Raw genomic sequence first — 22,770 nt, forward strand, 5'->3', positions numbered from 1 at the left:
ATGGTCGACTGTGCTGCCCTGCATTTTATGTCCCCGCATTTTATGACGGTGGATGCCCATGACAAAATTAAGGGTAACATCCTTCTTTCAGCCGTACCATAATTGAATTTTGCTGGAAACTGTATGGCTTTCGGGTGTATAACGTGTATGCCGTCTCTGCCAAAGTCAATCCAAACTGATGGTACATCTGTTTCGTACATTTGGGTTCGACGGAACTGAGGCCAAACAATTTCTGTAATGTGGCCTATAGCACCATTTACCAATCCTTTTGTAACGTCAATGTTGGACCGCAACATTTTCACAAATTCATCACCTATTTTTTTTTATCTGTCCTTCTAACGTCACACAATCTTGGACACAACTGTTCTGGACACGACTACTCATGCCCTCACCTAATACGCCATTTTGTAACGACGTCCATCTTGATTTTAAATTTTGTCATAATCACAGTATTCTACTAGTGTAGCCCTTTCATTTGATACCCATATTGAGGGGGTTGTGGAAAATATGAAATCCGCCATTTTGTACCGGCGGCCATCTTAGATTTACAATGTTATTGATATTACTATATTGTATTGTCATCGGAACTAAAGGTGTGTACCAAATTTCAGATCAATCTGACAACAGGAAGGTACTTAAATTTCAATTTCTAATTTTGACCCAAACAAATAAATAAATACCGTACGGGTCGAGCTAAATAAAACCGTTTAATAAAAATACTAATATAAACGATACATTCAGAAAAAAAAACCTTTATAGATTAGTGTGGAAATGTAGCAATTAGTAAGCTAATTAGTTATTTTTTTTATAAACCAATAACAGCAAGTCAAAATAAAAGAGCTCAGACTTTTCGCTAAATTACTTTCTCAACTTTGTTAGTTTTCATTTAGACTCCCGTTCGTAATTAGCAAATTTCTAATTAAATTAATTTGTAGTCAAAATTGCTCTGTATAGAAAATTACAGAAAACTTTCTCCATTCCCTGTTAATATAATTTTCCACATCTGCAACTCCCTAATTTGTCTTCGTTAAAAAGAATGTTTTTTAAAAAAATACAGGGTGTATAGTGAGATTTATTTTTTATATAAACAAATGTCCGATTCTGCTTTAGTTCGTAGCTACAGGGGGTTAGAGTTTTCATTTTCTTTCGATTTATTATAATTTTCTTCCAAGTGCTTTTAGCGATTCGTGAGCTTACGTGGGGAATTTCCCCACGAGAGACGACATATATTTTTTGAAAGACCCTGTAAAAGCTTTCGAATCAACTAATTAATTGACTGGGCCGACAAAAATAACAATGAATCGCGAAATATTCATATGTTTACGTACCGAGTCAGAGACGCATAAAAATTGTTTAACGCGTTCCCGAAAATGCGAACCAACAAACATTATTTATTGCTCTGGTAATTGACGTTACAACGATGCAAATTATTTTTCACGAGGTTTTAAAAATAACTCGCCAGAGATTTCGTTTTGTGAAAAGGATGGCAACCAAATTAATGAATGAATTTTATTGAAATTGTCTCAGAGAAATAAGAAAAGATAGAGGCGTTTTCTTTGTGAGATAACTCTCATTTGGGGCCCACTCTCAAAATGAGACTCTTTTCTGTCACAAATTAACTACAACAGATGCGAAAGAAAGCGACTGCATCGGAAACCGCTCGGCAAACCCGACACGCCTATTGAGTGGTGTAAATACACCAGTCGTTTAGTCCGGAAACCTATGCTGTGTCGTATTCGCTTGCTGGAATGACATAGTGCGTGGTTATATGTTTCTTTTTAAAAACGCGTGTAGGATTTTTGTTGAACTTCTGAACTGTTATTTCTAAGTTTTGGTAATTTGTATATCTTATTTAAAATGGGATGCAAATGTGTTTATTTATAAGGAAAAAAAAGATATTTATAGTATAAAAAAATAATTTATTTAACAAAATTTAATTAAAAATGTGACAAAATAGTTACCTTTCTATTGGTTCTATCGGACTTTTTTCGACTATATAAATCTTTATTTGTAAACTTTAATACATCAAATATTTTCAATCTAATAAATCATTTAATGATGTAAATAAGAGGAAATTTCTCACATGGGTGGTCAAATTTTATAGTTTTCATTATATCAAACAGCCTCTGAGAAATGTTTTCAACTCAAAATGCCTTTAATTATGTTTGACTACATCATTAAAAAGGGTCTTCAAATACATCAATGTGATATTTGTCTAAAATTTGCAAAAGAATCCGAATCTCTGGATAACTCGAAATTATTTACCCATTTAAAAGCCTTTGATCATGAAAGTGGAAAAATTTGTTCACTTTATTTACAGGCTGGAAAAATTATTTATATTAAATTTTGATGAGTTTTGCACTGAAGAAAACATTCAGAGGCTGTTTGATATAATGAAAACTATAGAAGTTGACCACTCATGTGAGAAATTTCCTCTTATTTACATCATTAAATTATTTATTAGATTGAAAATATTTTATGCATTAAAGTTTACAAAAAATAAAGATTTATATAGTCGAAAAAAGTCCGATAGAACCAATAGAAATGTAACTATTTTGTTACATCTTTAATTAAATTTTGTTAAATAAATTAGTTTTTTATACTATAAATATCTTTTTTTTCCTAATCTCCTACGAGCTGATATAATATGACGAGCAATCTATTAAATTACTGGGAGATTATACAGAAAAGTCCACAGACTTCGAGACATAGGAAAATCAAGTCCATTTAGCGTGTGTTCAAATTATGACAAGTTTTCAAAAATGACAGTTTTGTTTAGACTGACGTTTAATTTCACCTGACTTCTCGGTGAATGATTTCTTTTTATGGGGGTACATAAAATCTAAAATTTACGGCCATGAAGAAATTCAAAACTTTGAGCAGTTAAGGCAGAAAATATTTAATGCTTACCGGGCTATATTTGGGTATTTATTATAATTTTGCTAATATCTTCGGTTTGAAAGAAGATATCAAGATGCGGTTTTTGCTGGCTTTTTAAGGTTTTACTACTCTTTACTATCAGCTAAAATTACATATACTATTGTATTTAATTTTTTTGAAAAAAGACGCAATGTTTGTTAAATTGTAAGACAACGCCCCCTAGAGTCTACGTTCAAAAGCTTATTATTATTGTTTATATTGTATAATATAGAGTAAGAAACGCTCTTTTAAACGAGCCCTCGCTTGTTAGATTCCGATCATTCAGTCCCGAGTTATTAATATTTAAATAAAAACAGATTTAACCTTCCCCCACCACTATATTTTGGTAGATAGGGGAAAATGGCTCTAACAAAAAATATTCAAAATTTAATGAAGATTTTGAAGTTATTACTTATAGTACACCTTATCTAGGCAAAATTGTGTAAAAACTCCATTTTCTTGTTTTTGTTACAGTTGCGCCCCCTAGCGGTCGTTCTACAAACTTGAAAATAATTTCCAGCAATTTCTCATAGCCTCTTTAGTTACAAATATTTTTTTCCGTAGCCCCTACCGGTAATATTTTCCGAGATACAGCCGAGAGCTATTCTTAGTGGGACACTCTGTACATAACAGAAATGCAGAGAATTTTACTATTAGAAATTCAGCGAAAATCTGTGATGGAGCTAACAAGATTAAGTTATTCCAGAAATTGCGAGGGATTCCATTCTGCTCGCAATTGCGTTGGGTACGTCATCCAGGAGCAATTCCTGCGGATGACATCATCAGTATTTACACGTACAAAAACATCACCCAATAGATACGTTCCTAAATTACTGTTTTATTAGTGCTGCGTTTTGATAAAATCAATCTGGAAAACTTTATTTTAAAATCTATTTTTTTTAATTTTCAAACTCCAATAATTTGGTTATTTTGGACTTATTTGTAAAATGGTAAAGGGAAAAATAAAAGTGGCATTGTTAGTGGTAATATTATTCTGTGTATTACTGTAACATCTTTTTAATAAACATTTAAATAAGAATTTCAATTCGATCATAGAAAAAATGTTGTGTGCATCATATGCAAAAAGCATATTTGTTGCACTCAGCATGATTGCAGCAAAACTCATGCCTCGTGCAACAAATAGGTCCTTTATGCACTAGTTACACAAATAACTATTTTAAATTATATTTTCGTTTTATTGGTAATATTCCTAGAACCTTACAAAAATAGATTTCTTTCATTAAAAAATGTCCTAACTCCCAAAGTAACGTTTTTAAGAAGTTTTTATATAAAAAAAGGATTCTTAAGTGTTGGATAAAGAATATAACAAGTCTGAAAGTATAGGATCATTTAGCGGACAAAGAATGATAAATTCCAGAGGTTTTCAAAGAGAAATGGTAGATTTATATCGAAAATCCTATTATTTCTGTTCTTTTATCATCCCTGCTAAGCCATAATGAAAAATTACTGGAATCCTTCAATCTTATATACGGATTTAATATATTGGAACAATTTTTCAAGCTAAAACAATTTTTATTGATTTTTTAAATAGATTTTCTATCAAATAATTGCTAGTTATGATATCTATTTATAGAAATCCACTCCATTTTACAAGATTAATACGTTTAAAACGCTAAACAACCCATAATGACCCATTCTTGTTGCCATTTTTGGTACTGACCAGCTTTTGAAACCACTTTCCTACATTTGGCGATACTCATTCGTACTAGAGATGTAGACATCGCAAAAAGAAACATGTATATCTCAATACATCGATAAGTTAATTAAAAATATCGATAGTAATATCCTTGTTTATATATTATATTTATACATAATCAAGGGTAATTAATATCCTGGCTGATAATTTCGGAAGCATCATTATACCACGATGTGGTATGGTCTTTCCATTGCAGAACTAATGTTTCCATAGTTGTATATGTTTTCTTCCAAATATTTTTTATTTATTTTTATCATTTTCTTTTTCAGTCTATACTGGTTTTTGTCTATTAAGTAAAATCCATTTTCATGCCAAACTTACGTCAAAAAACAAACTACACAATTTGAACTAAAATTAATCGCACATTTTTCAAAAATCTTGTTTGTTTTCATGTCACTTTACATATCTGTGATTGAAACACGAACATTACAAGTTTTTCGATACGCTGGTATGCGTCCAAGGTTGCCAGATGTGCCATTTTATCCGATTAGGTTAGTGAAAATTCGCGTCACGTCGCGGAAATAACTTGTTGAGATAGGCTTTCTGTTTCTTTCTCGAAAGGAAATTACAGTGGAAATGGTCCAGACGCTGATAGGCGTGAAATATGCGGAAAATGAGCGTGAAATGTGTTGGAGTTTTCTTCGTTTTTCTTTGGGCCATTTAAAAGAAAAGGAAAATGGGAAAACGTCAAGATAATTTATCTAAAAATACGCTATAGCTGTTTCAAAACACCTTTTTTAATATTATAGTAGTAATTTTTAGAAAATTTATTATGAATAAGAAACTCGAAGAAATTTCTTAGACCTTACGACCGAGAAAGATTGATGGAGACCAATCGATTTGACAGTTCGTTTGGTCTCTACATTTTTGTTTAAATTTTAATTCAATTATTATATATATTGAAATACATTCTATATATTTCAATATCTTCCTAGATTTAAATATGCTATTTTCCAAGTATTTTCCGGTGAATTTCTATTCTATAACGTCTAAGTACAGTACGTCTGTCCGTTCTGTAGCTCCGGGGTATCCGTGAGAGGGGAAACGATATTTTCTCGATGTTTTTCGTAAAAAATTAGACGACGCGTCCCATCAATAAAAATTCGACAAATTTGCAAGTAGCCAATAGAGTGAGTGGGCGGAACGATTTGCGGTGACGCACTCGTCAAATCGACGTATAAAATATATTGCTGTTTATTTAAATGTTTTTTGCCCGCATTCCTTTCATAGACACAGATCTAGCAGATGTATTGTATATCACTGATTTGCAGTATATATCAATATTATCATAAATAAGCTAAAAGTTTGCGTGACGTCATCTGTTGATTGCTAAAGATGGCGGAGTTCTAAACCTAATTACATTAAAAATTAATTTTCTGCGTATCTTTTTTGAGTAAATTTTTCCGATATTTTTTTCATCGATATTACTATCTATGTTTTTAATTAACTGATCGATGTTACTTTTTGCGATGTCTACATCTCTAGTACGATCGAGTATCGCCAAATGGAGGAAAGTGGTTTCAAAAGCTGGTCAGTACCAAAAATGGCAACAAGAATGGATAATTATGGGTTGTTAAGCGTTTTAATCTTGTAAAATGGAGTAAATTTCTATAAATAGATATCAAAACTAGGCATTTATTTGACAGAAAATATATTTTAAATATAAAATTTGTTTTAGCTTGAAAAATTGTTCCAATATATTAAATCCGTATATAAGATTGAAGGATTCCAGTAATTTTTCATTATGGCTTAGCAGGGATGATAAAAGAACAGAAATAATAGGATTTTCGATATAAATCTACCATTTCTCTTTGAAAACCTCGGGAATTTATCATTCTTTGTCCGCCAAATGATCCTATACTTTCAGACTTGTTATATTCTTTATCCAACACTTAACAATCCTTTTTTTATATAAAAACTTCTTAAAAACGTTACATTGAGAGTTAGGACATTTTTTAAAGAAAGAAATCTGTTTTTGTAAGGTTCTAGGAATATTACCAATAAAACGAAAATATAATTTAAAATAGTTATTTGTGTAACTAGTGCATAAAGGACATATTTGTTGCACGAGGCATGAATTTTGCTGCAATCATGCTGAGTGCAACAAATATGCTTTTTGCATATGATGAAGACAACATTTTTTCTATGATCGAATTGAAATTCTTATTTAAATGTTTATTAAAAAGATGTTACAGTAATACACAGAATAATATTACCACTAACAATGCCACTTTTATTTTTCCCTTTACCATTTTACAAATAAGTCCAAAATAACCAAATTATTGGAGTTTGAAAATTAAAAAAAATAGATCTGATTTAAAAAAAATGAGGATCACTGGATTTTTTCTGTATGTGCATCCCTTAGTAAAGTCATAACTATGGTAATAACAGAGATAAAAAAAATGATACCGTGGAAAATTCTTTATATAATTTATTAATATTTCTTGTATTGAATTTATAACATTCATTCACAATCTTAACGAAATTCTTCCAAGATGTATAAATCCCAAACAATGGTTACCTGTTGTTGTAATCGATAAATTTAGTAAACTAATCAAATAAATCATCTTAACGTGTAGTGCACACGGATGCAGGTCTATTTTTAATCGATTTTATTACAACTTCCAACGTGCCAATTGAGAAATTAGTTTAGGCGATGGTTTTTCTCGATTCCCAGGTCCCAAACAGCCGGTAAACCCAATTTTCGGCCGATAGAAATCCAGTTTTCGCGAAAATTTATTGCCCAATTGGCGATAGTATCGGATAATTTTCACCTCTTAATAAGAAATAAGATATCGTTTCAAATATTTGTGGTAAATTTTATTTATATCTAATATTTAGATTATATTAATAAAAATGTCTTTAATTATTTTACGTTAACCACTAATATATATTCATTAAACTCATAGACATTCTTTGCGGTTAAAAATGCGTTAAATGATTATAAATAGCAATTTATTATATAAATAAATCTGCAGATAAATTATTAGAGTATTGTTTTATTAAATAATAATAAAAAGGTTTTTTAGGGAAAGAAAAAATATTAAAGAGAGATTTTTTTTCACCCTCTCAGCATGAGAAAAAACAATATGGCGATATTATTATATAACTTGGTAATATTTGAGGGGTAGTTTCATCTCGTTGGAATTTCACTTTCGAAAAATCCGTTTGCCAAAAATAAGCTTTTTACGTCAAGCAGTTTAAGCAGAATCGTGGTTAAGAGATTACCCAACTTTTTGGAACACCCAGTATGGTTTTTTAAAAAAAATCAAAATATGTAAAAAACCAAATAAATTATGCTTGTCCAAGCATTTTCCCGAAAGACTAACCGTTTTTTAAATAACAAATATTGTAATATTTGAGGGGAGTTTTCACCCTCTTGGTATTTGAGTTTCGAGAAACCCCTCCTTATTGAACCTCTAAACCCCACAGTCAATCCGTTTGCCAAAAATCAGCTTTAAACGTCAAGCTGTTTAAGCGGAATCGTGATTACTCAGTGGTCATATTTTATGAAAGATCCTGTATAAATTTATAAAAAATCTTAAAATATGTAAAACAACAAAATAAAATATACGTGTTTAAGAGTTTTTCCGAAAAACTCACCGGTTTTTAAATAAAAAATATTTTAATATTTGAGGGATAGTTTCACCCCCTTAGAATTCGAGTTTCGAAAAATCCCTTCTTATCGAACCTCTACACCCTAAAGTCAATCTGTTTTCCAAAAATCAGCTTTTTACGTCAAGCGCTTTAAGCAGGATCGTGATTAATCAATGACCAGATTTTTCGAAACAACCTGTATATATTTTTAAAAAATCTTAAAATAGGTAAAAAAAGAAAATAAAATATACGTGTTTAAGCGTTTTTTTCGGAAATTTGACCGTTTTTTAAATAAAAAATATTGTAATATTTGAGGGGTGATTTCACCCTCTTGGAACTGGAATTTCGAAAAATCCCTTCTTATCGAACCTCTACACCCTAGAATCAACCTGTATGCCAAAATTGAGCTTCTTACGTTGAGTGGTTTGAGCAGCTTCGAACTACGCAAGCGTGAGAAGTGCATCTCGATTAGTTGATTTATTTCATACTAACCAATAGAAGTAGTTTTCTAAGTTCAATCAATTTAGCGTCTGACTATTCGCGCCTTTTACTGATAAATTTAAATTTAATCTCTCTGACATATTTAAACAAGAATAAGAAATGGATAGATATGATGAATATCTAAAATAACAGCTTAAAATAATGCCATTACCAACAAAAAAAAATTATACGTTATTTAGAGTTTATAATAATGCGCAGGCAGGTGACAGCGTTCAGCGATGAAGTAGACGAATCGGATCGTTTTATTTGGTGCGTACGCACGAAAATCCTGTTGAACGAAAAAGACAGACTTATGCAAGATTGATATTCCTATTTCTTTTCTTTGGCCTCACTTTCAACTCATTGAGTAAATGCGGTACTAGCAATATATTCTTATAATATATTTGGATCTCAGACACACCCTAAAACTCATATTTGACAAATAATGATGACGTAATAGTGAACGATGGCTCAACAGTCTTTACTAAATTTCCGTGGAATTTTCGGAAAATCGATCGACTTTCCCAGACTTGGAACACATCCAAAAATGCGGCGCCTGCATTTTTTTTTTCAATTATTTCGCGCCGTTTCATCATACTCTCACCTTTCGACACCGATGCCGCGAGAGCAAACAAACGAAACGTTGTTTTCGTTTAATCGAGATTACAGGTCCCTGTAATTAATTTTATTACGGCTGGGCCAGCAGCGTACCTACGTCATCAGTTTGGTCGCAAACAAATTCAAACTTTTACGGCGATGATTTCTCTCGTGAATTGTTGGTATATGGGCTGAGTCAAACGGAAACCGAAATGCTCGTAAAATAAGAATAAAGCAAGTAAGTGTTTTGTACGAAATTTTATGAATCAAAGTGCATACATACGTATATTTAAGTAAGTTTTATTTCTTATATCATTCAAGACAAACAGAAACTTATATGTACCAAATTTTTTTTTGCAAATGGTAATAAACAACTTTTATGAGATGAAATATTAGAGAGGTATTATTCAGGACTGATATTTGCAAAAGTGGATATTTCTGGTGTTATTCAAAGAGCTTTCGCAATGTAAAATCACCTGAAATATCCATTTAGTTGGTCATTGGCAAGCAGACTCAGGTTATACATAAAAATAAGTCAGCTCATGAGCTTGGAACACCCTCAAAAGGAAAATTCCACTCCTCCAACTCCCAGTGGATGACAAATAAAGAATGGACAACTTTGAGAAACATCTCACTGTAGTATTTAGCAATAAAATGGATGGGAAGAGAGAAACGTATGCTCAGCAGATAAAACACCATACCATTGTCATAACGTGGAATACCGATGTCTTCAAAACCAAAGAAGGAACAGAGATATGAGTATTTAGGCTGAAAACTAAATGCTCCAAACCAATGCGTACCACCCTAGCATTACTACACTCACCTCGAATAAATAGTTAAGATGTTTAATTTTTGTCAATGCTGACAAGTATTGATAATTTTGATTCCAAATATCTCGAGAACCGTTACTCGTAGCGATTTTTCCCAAGAGACCTTTTTTACGTAAAAAACGTCTTCTTCTTCTTCTTCTTCCTTCTTCATACTAGGCGAATCGCCTGTTTGGTTTCATCGTCTCTACCGGTTAGACTGACAAGTTGTCGCTCCATCGTTTTCGTGGACGTCCTAAGCTTCTGCGACGTAGCGGTGATTTGTCGCGTGCAACTCTCACTATCCTTCTGTTGTCCATTCTGCTGATATGATCGTTCCATTCTTCCTTTCTGCTGAGTACCCACTCATTTACATTTTCCACCTTGCACGCTCTTCTTATGCTTTCATTTCTCTCTCTATCCAGAAGCGTCTTTCCAGCTATTCTGCGTAGTACTCTCATTTCGGTTGTTTCTAGTAGTTGTTTAGTTTTCGCTGTATAAGGTCGAGTTTCTGCAGTGTATGTTATTATTGGTCGTACCGTTGCCTTGTAAATTCTCGCTTTAGTCTCCACCTCAATGTTTTTATTTCGCCATATTGTATCATTCAGGCATCCTGCTATTCTGGTTGCCTTCGTTGTCCGTTCTCGAACCTCCGCTTCTACATCACCATATCCTAAGATTTCTATGCCTAGATACTTAAACTTCATCTCTTGCTGAATAACATTGCCCTCGACTTCCAGTTTGCATCTTAGTGGTACTTTTGATGTCGTCATGCATTTAGTTTTTTGGGTCGATATTATCATATTAAGTGATTTGGCAGTGCAATTAAATCGATGTAATAAGCGCTGTAGATCGTTCTTATTTTCAGCTACCAATACGGCGTCATCGGCATAGCATAGAATAATAATTTCCTGGTCGCCCATACTGTATCCCTTCAGTAAACGTACATTTCCTATTATTTCGTCCATAATGATGTTGAAAAGAAGAGGGCTCAGGGAGTCACCTTGTCGGATACCACAGACTACATTTATTGGTTCGGTCAGGACCCCGTTAATTTTAGCTTGAATTTGGTTCGCTTCATATATGTTTTGTATGGTTTTAACGAGGTTGTGTGGGATTTGCCTATTGTAAAGAAGGTGTACAACGTCTCTTAGCTGCACACGGTCGAACGCTTTTTCTAAATCAATAAAACACATATACGCTGGTTTGTTATATTCGATTGATTTTTCTGTTATCTGTCTTATGACAAAAACCGCGTCTGTGCATGATCTGCCCGATCTGAAACCTTGCTGTTCATCTGCTAAGCATGTTAAGTCGTTAATTTTGGTTGTTATCACTTTTGTCGTAAGTTTTAGTGTGGTGCTTAGAAGATTTATGCCTCTATAGTTTGATGGCAGCTTCTTATCTCCTCTTTTAACACATCAAGATAGTGGTGCTGGTTCGCCATTCATCGGGTATCCTGTGTTGGTAAAGATTTTTTGAATCAGGGATGTTAGCTGCTGTATGAGACTTTGGCCGCCATATTTAAGTAATTCGTTTGGGATATCATCTTGCCCTGGGCTCTTCCTATTCTTTAGCTTTCGAAGGGATGTAATTATATCGGCTGCCTCAATCTGTACGTTGTCGTTGGTCATTATTTCGGGTGTATTTAGTCCAATCTCTATCTCTTCTGATTTGTATAGTTCTGACAAATAATCAATCCAGGATTCCCTTGCTATGTGATTTGTTTCAACTATCTCGTTAATCTCTTTTCTTTGCGTTCCTATAAAGCGCCAAATTTGTTTTTGAAGTCCGTAGAAGTCACTCTCCATTCGTTTAGAGAAAATTTCCCAATGTTGGTTTTTTGTTTGTCTAAAACGTCCTAAATGTATATTCTTTACTCAGCAGTTTTATACAGGTACGGACGAAAAGTTATTAATCTTCAAACCTGTTAAAAAATATGTACGTAGCTACCTCTACAAGTAGGACTCATATTGATATCAAAATTAAATTTCTCTTGTCAAAAAACTCCAATTTTCATCCAAATATTGACGTTACTTCAGATATTATTTGGTTTGGTCCACACCCTGTATCTCCGAAACTAAGCATTTAAGGACATACATTTATACGAACTTTTTTACTTATTTTTATCTGCAGAATATGCTGCCGAAGTTTCCGGAATACAGTTTGGAACACCCTGTATATTATATTTTGAAAATCCTGCATGTCCTGCATCTTTAGAAACCCTGGTCTTGATAATCTTAATTTTCCAGCGTCTTTTATTTTTAGACAAAATGACGTTTTAATAGGGCTTCGAATAAAATTTACGATGTCATTCCAGAAGAAAAACTGGTCTGATCCAGGGTTAAATTTAGATTTTTTTTAAAATTTTACTTCCTCTGTCTTTTGATCTGCTCATCTACTAGCTTTCTCAATTAATTAATTAATTTATTATAGGAACAGACTCGAGAAAGCAGCCTTTTATACAGGGTGGCCCAAACGTTCCGCAAGGCATAACAGCCAGGGTATTTTTTTTTCGAAAAATCCAAAAAATGAGTGCTATACACTTTACTTTTTATGGTGTCCCCATAGAAAAAAGTTTAAAGGAGTCAAGTCGAGTAACCGACTAGGGCTATTAACTCTATTGCACCCCTTCGTTCTATCCACCGAACGGGAAAGTTATTGTTTAAATAATTACGTATATTTTGAGAGTAATGTGGAGGTGCACCGTCTTGTTGAAATATTAGTTCCGCTTCAAAGTATCCAGGATTGTTCTCTATGATGTCAGTTAGGGCTGGGTCGATGGTATTTTTCAGTAAATCCAAGTACATATCACCTGTTAGATTTCCAGGAAGAAAAAAAGGACTCACAATAGAATTTCTCAAAATACTAGCCCACACGTTCAATTTCTTAGGGTTTTGTGTGTGCACCTCGTGAAAAACCCTGGGGTTGTCCTCGGCCCAGTACCGACAGTTGTGCCGATTAACTACACCTTTCAAAAAGAAAGTACACTCTACCTAACCCGATCGTTCATCCTTGTGGCAAGTGAAAAAATGCGTAAACATCTAGAAATAATAAGAAAAAACAGCAAATTGGTCGAAGGAATTTATCCTTATCATTTACTCTGATAAATGTTTAAATAAACTTTTCAAATTTCAATCCTTCATATTTTCTCAATGGCTCGACCGATTTTCAAAAACGAAGCGGGAAAGTATAGAGAATAGAAAGCCCTTTTCAATGCGGTACCACTTGACCCCCATTCCCATTTGAAAAAAATTGGGGGATGACACCCCCGCTTAGAGGGTTGAAGATTTTGCAATCATTTTTGGGGCAAAAGTTGTCCCCCTCACAAACAAAATTGACGTGTTATTGAATTTTCTGAAAAAAAACATACCCTGGCCGTTATGCCTTGCGGAACGTTTTCGATGGGCCACCCTGTATATTATCCCAAAGAAAAACCTTTTATTAAAGACTAGTGACATTTTGGATGGATTAGAGTAGTAGAAATCAGCGGCGTACAAAGATTTTATTCTATAGAAGGTTCATAAATAGTTATTTTTTATACAAGACGATAAAATACCATTTTAACTATATACTATACAGGGTTGTTCACCACATACGACACGGAGTATTGTAGCTAAACGATGAGATTTTTACAAATTGTAAGTTTGGGGTTCGTTGAAGGACTATTAGAGCTACAATTTAAAAATATTTTTACAAGATACAGAGTGTCCCAAATAAATAAAAAATATCAAAGTTGTATTTTTTAAATGGAACACCCTGTATATTATTACATTTTTAGTTTCTACGATTAAAATAAAGGTAAATTTGATTAAGGTTTATTATACTTAAACATTACGTTTTTGAAATATTTTCAATTTTGTGAAATTGCAGTAAAAATTTTAAAGCTTTATTTCTCCAAGGGTATCAATGTTTTTAATACTAAATATTTAATGAAGTTTATTTATTGATCAGTTATTGTGTTGCAATAATAAAAATAATACTACTTTATAGAGAGTGTCTAAAAATTTACTTTAAATAATTATTAACTTCAAACGGCAACAACTTCTTTAATTTAAATAGAATGCCCTGTATATTTTAGGAGAATCAGATGCACAATTAAATTGTCTATCAAATTGCATTATACCATTTTTTACCTATCCCTTCAAGTTTTAGTAGAAAATGCATTTTCTTATAATTTAGACCTCATTTATCAATATATCCATGGAATATTGACATTTTAGATTGTTTTTAAAGCAACAAATGTACAAAATGTACAGACTAGTAATATTATCGTTTTTAGCAAAACGATAATATTACTAGCCCATTTGTATGCAAAAAGAAAACTATTTAAATCTTTATAAAAGAGTATACCATTAATTAAATATAACACCATTATTTCCGCCCATATACTAATTAATTACATACTTAATTGTGTTCGTTAATAAATTATTATAAATAAATGTGCATTTGAGTCAGAAATCAATATCATAATAAGTTATCAAATTAAAGTCTCTGTTGTTGTAAATAAGCATTTATTAAAAAATGAAATATCATTTTTAAGGTGTTACTTTTTATCACACTGTCTAATGCCCATACAAAATTCAGTTTTTTAGTATTTGGAGCAATTATTATTAATCAACGCAAACAGTCAGTTAATGTAGTTTGAATACTGGAATCATATTAATTGGTCCTCTTTAACAAATATTTAAACAGTTTTTTTTTTATTTTTAATGGAATAAACGAATTATATCGACAATATTAGTATCTGTACTCTTTAAAAATTTGGTACATCTTTAAAAATAATCTAAAATGTCAATAGTCCATGGGTATATTGATAAATAAGTTCTAAATTACAAGTAAATGCATTTTCTACGGAAACTTAAAGAGATAGATAAAAAATGGTATAATATAATTTGATAGACAATTAAATTGTGCATCTGATTCTCGTAAAATATACAGGGTATTCCATTTAAATTAAACAAGTTATTGCCGTTTGAAGCTAATAATTATTTAAAATAAATTTTTAGACACTCTGTATAAGGTAGTATTATTTTTATTATTGCAACACAATAACTGATCAGTAAATAAACTTCAGTAAATATTTAGTATTAAAAACTTTGATACCCTTGGAGAAATGAAGCCTTAAAATTTTTACTGCAATTTCCCAAAATTGAAAATATTTCAAGTATAATAAATCTTAATCTAATTTACCTTTATTTTAATCGTAGAAACTAAAAATGTAATAATATACAGGGTGTTCCATTTAAAAAAGTACAACTTTGATATTTTCTATTTATTTGGGACACTCTGTATCTTGTAAAATTATTTTTAAATTGTACCTCTAATAGTCCTTCATCGAACCCGAAACTTACAATTTGTAAAAATCTCATCGTTTAACTACAATACTCCGTGTCGTATGTGGTGAACAACCCTGTATATATGCTATAACTGCGTAGCTAGATATTCTGTGATAAAAGGAATAAAGGAATAAAATAAAAATAAATTGATGTTATTTCGATTACTAAGTAAATCTAAACAGCACACTTAAAAATAAAGTATTTTAATTAGTAATAGGTTGTGATTCTAAATAACCTAACAAATGTATATTTTTTAAATTTAATAACAACAAATTCTCTTATTAAAATAAATTTAAATAAATTGAATTGGTAATAGAGTGTTTAAATCATGCTATGAAAAAACTGGATTACATTTTAAAAATTCAATTGAACTATATCTACATTAACAAATCATTTACGTTACTAGTTTGTCTATAAATAAATAAAGTAAAACGTTTTCACTATTTTAATCCTTGTTAATAAATAAATACACATGTGCAACGCTTTAAAACAAGCTAAAGATGCAGTTAATTTCAGTTCTAGGCCAATGTTGTTTGAAATTTATTTACTATGACGTATCGACGGCATAAGAAATATTTCAAAACTACAGTTCTGACCTCAAAACGTATTTTTTTTAAGTTTTGGGTTCTGATTTCTGATCAAAATTTGTCTATATAAGATTTTTTTTAGGTGCATTTATGAAATTCCTAAAAGATTTTTTTTCTCTTTTTTTCAGATAATGGACTACCGAATATTCATTTTCTCCGTTTTATTCTTCGTGAGTACCCTAAAGTACGCCTATGGTTGTAGCTGTATGCCGGCACATCCTCAAACACATTATTGTAATTCGGATTTTGGTAAGTAGAAAAAATAAAAAGTATATTTTTTTTTGAAAAAAGTATATTTAGGAAAATTTTGAGAATATTATACAGGGTGTTCCTTAATGACGTGCTAACATTTAAAGGGGTGATTCTTGAACCTATTCTAAAAGAAAAACTTCATATGAAAGTATGTTCTAAACATCTTAATTTATGAGATACAGGGTGGTAAAATTAAAAAAAAAAACATAATAAATAACATATATAGAATAATAACATATATAGAATAATAACATATATAGAATATGGAGGAGTTATAATTCTTGAGTTAAAATTTTTTTTAGAATTTAAAATGAGTGGGAGGGGGGTTAATCACTTCGACCTTACAGATCCATTGTGTCCCCCTTTCTTGAATCATAACTCATCATACAGTCCCAGGGCTTTGACAAAAGCCAGTATCTGGGACGGTTTTATAGAGGGTAGTTCTCCATCTCCAATATCAGTCGTACCAAAATTCATGGCACGAATGGTTGTCGTCTCGGCGCACTCAGTGATGAGGTGTACTGGTGTTTCCCCATCTTCCCCACAGAATCTGCATTCGCCGTTTCTTCTTAGTTTCAGTCTACTGAGGTGTTCATTGAGGAGACAGTGTCCTGTTAAAAACCCCGTGACAATCCGAAGATTGTTCTTACTCAGACCCAGGAAGATCTGATTTTTTCTTGATCATAAGCCCTCAGAAACTTCTTCGAGTGTCTTAGACCATTGCAAGATTTCCATTCCAGGTTGCGGATGGAATCTTTCAAGTTCTTGAGTTCCGCCTTGAGTTGGTTACCACTTGGAAAGCAGAACGGTTCTGGTCCAGTTAGTGGAGTGTTCGCTCCTTTCCTAGCTAGATTATTTGCTTTTTTCATTGCCTTCTATCCCTTGGTGAGCAGGCACCCAGTGTAGGAGGACTTTGTTTTCTTTGCCTAATTTATTCAGCTTCTCTATGCATTCTTTGACCAATTTCGAATTGATTGATACTGAGTTGATCGCCTTTAACGCTGCTTGACTATCAGACAAGATGGCTATTTCTTGTTTCCGATAGTTCCTATCTAAGATAAGTTGTACGCATCTCTCGATAGCGTAGATTTCTGCCTGTAGGATACTAGGGTAAGTGCCCATTGGTTCGGAGTAATTAGCTCTCGGCCCAAACACTCCGATCCCTGTTCCCGTATTGGTTTTGGAAGCGTCAGTATACCAAGTTATGGTATGGTCTTTTAACTGCTGGGCAAGCGTTTCGCTCTTCCAATCCTTCTTATTGCTCAATACTACATTGACATGTTTGTCAAAGTTGTACGTTCTTGGCATATCGTCCACTGGGAGTTGCTGGAGTGATATTTCCTTTTTGGGTGTGTTCCAAGCCCCTGATCTGACAATTCTCCCAGTACTAATTCTGTTAGTGACCATTCTAATCATTGTCGCATTGGCATATCTACCAATGACAATGTGCAGTGGTGTTAGATCTAGAATGACCTCCATTGCTGCTGTTGGACAGGTTCTCATGGCTCCTGTGATGCAAACACATGCTAGTCTCTGGACTTTGCATAGGTTTAGCCTTGCCGTCCGTTGCTCTAGTTTTGTGTACCAGGCAACTGCTCCATAAGTAATCATGGGTCTTACTATCATGGTATACATCCAGCGCAAAATGTTAGGGGAGCAGCCCCATCTATTTCCGGCCAGTCTTCTGCATATCATGAGAGCCTTTATGGCTTTGCTGGTAGTGTTCTTAATATGCCTGTTCCACAGGAGTTTACTGTCCAATTCTTGAGTTATAACTCATCATAACAGTCTCAAAGCTTTGATAAAAGCCAATATCAGAAACGGTTTTACAGAGGTTAGTTCCATCTTTCTGATGTGCTTTTCCCTGTATTTATACTTTTTTGTTTATTTATACTTTTTTGTCATTATTTTCATGTAATAATGGTGTACTAACACATGATTTACACTTTCCACGACCTGTCGACTGGTCGGCATTTAATTTGACAGCCCGTTAGAGGATTTATCGCTCTCAAAAACAATATAATATCAATTTGAATTAAATGAGTGAAACGATTGTCGGCGTTTGGTCCTAATTGACAAGATAATGGACCTCCGGTAGCGGATTTATGTCTACCGTCAACGGTTTTTCATATAACACCGCGGAAGAATGCAGCGAAATCATAAATAAATAAATAAGTATACAGGATGTACACATGTATATAGTCTGTGAAACGAATAACTTTGAATTTGACAGTTCCCGCGGGCTTTTCTAGTGTTAATTTTATTAGGTTGGCAACTTGCGGCCATGATGACGCAATGCCGTCTCTAATAGAACAGCCAAATAAACTAAATAACGTAACAAATAACACTAAAGCTATGTACATTGACTATGACTGAAATCGTACTCCATAGTCAATGTAGAGCGAGTTTTAGTGTTAAGAATAATAATTTTAAAAAATATGTGGTCATCTTTTGACAAATTTATATTAGTTTATTAATTGCAGTAAACATTATGTGGTGTGTCGTGTGTATATTTTAAATGTAATTTTTTGGATTATATTCGACACTATTTTTTTCATATGACACAACACACAACACTGATGTAGGCTATAATGTTAGCCGAAACGTTTTTTTAACCAAATAAAAATAATGAAAAACCAAATGAAAACTTAATCAGCGTTTTTCCCTCTCAAGAAAATCAAAAATTTTAGAACCATTTTACATATAAAATGACAGCGATCGCTGACGCCTTTTTTTCTATGATATTGTATTATTTGCAAATATAATTTTTTGAACATTGATACTTGCAAAATATACATATAAATTTTGTGAATGCAAATAATAATACATCACTATTAGTAGATATTGAATGTTTCCTGTTAAATTAGATCGATTTTCAAACCCCAAAATTTAAAATATATTTTACATTTTACCCATTATCTTATGTACCTATTTATTATTTGTATATTGTAAGACATTTGCTGCATTTGTATGGTTCATAGTTTATTTGCCAAAGTATTTATTAGAGTTGTTTATAGTGATATATATATATATATATATATATATATATATTTATATATATATATATATATATATATATATATATATATATATATATATATATATATATATATATATATATATATATATATATATATATATATATATATATATATATATATATATATATATATATATATATATATATATATATGTTGTAGTTATTAACTGTATATTATGTATATTTCATGTAAACTATATCATTTTTAAAATACAAACCAAAAATCTGTGGAATAATTATGTTTTCCATGTATTCTACAACATATTTATTAATCCGCAGTATCTAACTAGCGTGACGTCATAAATCTCGCCCTAAGGCTGTTCTATTAGAGACGGCATTGTATGGGGGTACTTGAGTCAGACAGCAGACTTTTACTGATTTTGCTGTCTGTTTTTACTGTTTACTGCTTACTTTTGACTTTTTTTTTATTGTTTTTACTGTTTCTTTTGTGTTTTTATGTCGTCAGCTTTTATACCTCTTCAAATAGAGAGCCAAAACAGTAAAACATTTAAAATATATTTTACATTTTACCCATTATCTTATGTACCTATTATTTATTATTTGTATATTGCAAAACATTTGCTGCATTTGTATGGTTCATAGTTTATTTGCCAAAGTATTTATTTACACATTATTTAGTACATATTATATATATTTCATGTAAACTATATCATTTTTAAAATACAAACCAAAAATACGAGGAATAATTATGTTTTCTATGTATTGCACAACATATTTATTAATCCGTAGTATCTAACTAGCGTGACGTCATAAATCTCAGTTCGAGGCTGTTCTACTAGAGACGGCATTGGTCTGATATTTCGAAATGTCAAAAGCTGATGACATTTTACTTTTGACAATTATGACATTTCGTGTTGACTTTTGCAAGAAGAGGAAGAACTGTCACTTGTTTTATTATTTTCCTTTTCTATTTCACGAAAGTAAAAAGAGTTACCTATCTGATTCGTTCAGGCACTCAATTTAATGAATATCAGTAACTATTTTGACAGAGGGATTTTATATTTGCCATGTTGGTTTGATGTTGGTAAAAATAACGGTCAAAATTCAAAGTTATTCATTTTATAGACTATACAAGTAATACACCTATAAATCTAGTAAAGCATTTGCAAAGAGAGTTCGACTGCAACAACATGCAGATTGCTATAAACAAGGGTAGATAGGGAAATCCAAATCAGCATATCAACTATCAAACAGCTGAAAATGTTTTATCCTTTTTTAAGCTTTCTATAATTAGTGTTAATTTCTGGCAAGTATTATTTCAATTTTTAGTAAATGATGGCTGGAGATTGACCTAGCCAAAATTATCACAGTTTGTCATTCTCTAGCCGTCTTTGACGACGTTTTTTTTTCGATCATACGGTACTTATTCAAAAAATACAGTGTGTAACTTCTCTATACCGTTTTATAATTTTAAATAATTAACAATTTGTTCCCTAGGACATACTTAAACATATAAGGCACCGATATAATCAAAATTTATGTCGGCAGTGTTTCTATATTGTCATGTACATTTTCAAACTATTATTATAATGTCCCATTTTAAATATACCAAGAAAAATGTAAGCTAAATATTATGTCCATAGCGTAATCAAAAGATATAAATATGTAATTTATTTCATCGCCTCCGTATCAAATCGATCAATACAGCTTTTGTAAAAGCGTTACAACTGCCGTGGGTGTTTGTCGTCTAAAACAATGATATACAAGGCGATCAATCATGTAATTTTCTGGTAATATATATCTGTGACTAAAATTAAAAGTCATTTGAACGCATTTTAGTAGAGAATTTTGAGTGTTTGAAAATATAGTATAGGTTGTATGCAAAGACATTATAAAGATAGACCGAACATCTCATTCATAAATACTCGTTGGAAGTGTATCAAACATTCCAACGTGTCAAACAAGGACAGAGGAGACAGAGAAGTCTAAAATTTCCGACCCCGGCAACTAGGCGCATTTGGATTGTTCTAATGGCCAGTGGCGTATAGTTTTTTGGAAAGAATATAATTAGTAAAGTAAAAGTAAAGTAATTAGTTAAATTTTTACTCCATATTAATATACTACATTAACACTTTTTCGTCAGATGAATTTTGTTATAAGGTTTAATATAATAATATAATTAATATCCCATACATACTTATGTTGAAACGTTAGTAAGTAGTTTTCGAAAATCGCTCCAACGTCGATTTTCAATTTAAATTTTCAGTTACTTCTATATAAACTTTCAGTTACTTTTGAATATTTTCAGGGTGACTCAAGTTTCCGAAACAGTTCTATATTAGGTTTGTGGTTGGTGACTTTTCTTTCAATTTTTTTTTCAGAATATGGAGGCAATGGTAAAGCACATTTTAGACATTTTTGTAAACATAGGTGGCCGGAACATATTTTCAAACTAAAAATGTAGATTTGCCATTAAATTTCCATTCCAGAAATATCTAGGGTTCCACCTGTCCTTTTTTGAAAAGGACAGTCCTTGTTTGGAATAACTTGTGCTTTTGACTTTTTTTGACTTAAAAAGTCATTTTTAGTTACGTATTTTCCCTGAGAAAATTATCTACAGCAAACAGAAATATTCTTTTCGTCCAAATTTAATTAAAGATGTTATAAAACTTATAAATAAATTTTTCTTGTGTAGAATAGACAACATTATTTAGAACTTCCCGTTTAATCTCAAATGATAATTTAGGTTTTAGTTTTACCTTTTTTGATCTTAAAAAGAACTTTTTAAAATTAGTAATTAGTAACGATTTAGTTAGTTCGCAATCGATAGCTTCCTGTAAAGTACTGTGTAATAGTTGTTTAATCTTGTATTATTAATAACTTCCTATATCTAAAATCAATATTTAATGAGAAAATTGTGTTTTTTTTGAAAATATAAGACAAGATTTGACTTTCGGTCTTCTTCTTGTATTATGATGGCTCTGATACGAGGCAATTACCTTTTAGCCTCTCAATAGAAGGCATTTATCATTAAAAGTATCAAATCTGTGTGCTACAGTATGGGATTTTTGTCGCATAATAATGAATATTACGTTTATTTACAAATCCATTACTTTTAAAGGTAGCTTCATGAGACAATCAAATTATAGTTAAATGTCCCAATCTTCATGAACTGTATTAAGCATATGTATTGCGGTTTGAATCACCCTGTATGTTGACAAAAATATTTTGAAAATGTGCGTTACAATGGCCTCCATCTTATGTAAAAAATTGAAACAAAAATCACAAACCAAAAACGTAATAGGTAAAAAGCTTTTTTGGAGGCCTGGGTCACTCTGTATATAGGTATGTATAAAACTAGTAGCCTAAAAATTATTTACAGTTCGTCCCATTCTAAAAAAAGGTAAACACACCGTACAAATAACTAAACAAGGCCGAAGGGGCAGATATAATAAAGCAGTAAAATGTAAAAAAG

General features: G+C 31.8%; 2 protein-coding genes across 2 annotated transcripts in view; one reads left to right on the plus strand and one right to left on the minus strand.

Annotated features, from left to right (window-relative positions):
* LOC115886549 (synapsin) overlaps positions 1-22,770 on the minus strand; it is a gene marked incomplete at its 5' end in the record, with an annotated part of 55,750 nt that overhangs the window by 15,765 nt on the left and 17,215 nt on the right. The window lies entirely within an intron of this gene.
* LOC115886550 (tissue inhibitor of metalloproteinase) overlaps positions 1-22,770 on the plus strand; it is a 38,704-nt gene that overhangs the window by 5,206 nt on the left and 10,728 nt on the right. Inside the window, exon 2 of the mRNA XM_030905773.1 lies at positions 16,171-16,291. Coding sequence (XP_030761633.1) covers positions 16,174-16,291 — 118 coding nt within the window. The 5' untranslated portion in view covers positions 16,171-16,173. The remainder of the gene's footprint in view (positions 1-16,170; positions 16,292-22,770) is intronic.

The sequence above is a fragment of the Sitophilus oryzae genome, unplaced genomic scaffold, assembly GCF_002938485.1.
Source record: "Sitophilus oryzae breed Bouriz unplaced genomic scaffold, Soryzae_2.0 scaffold_494_pilon_pilon, whole genome shotgun sequence".
Taxonomy (NCBI): domain Eukaryota; kingdom Metazoa; phylum Arthropoda; class Insecta; order Coleoptera; family Curculionidae; genus Sitophilus; species Sitophilus oryzae.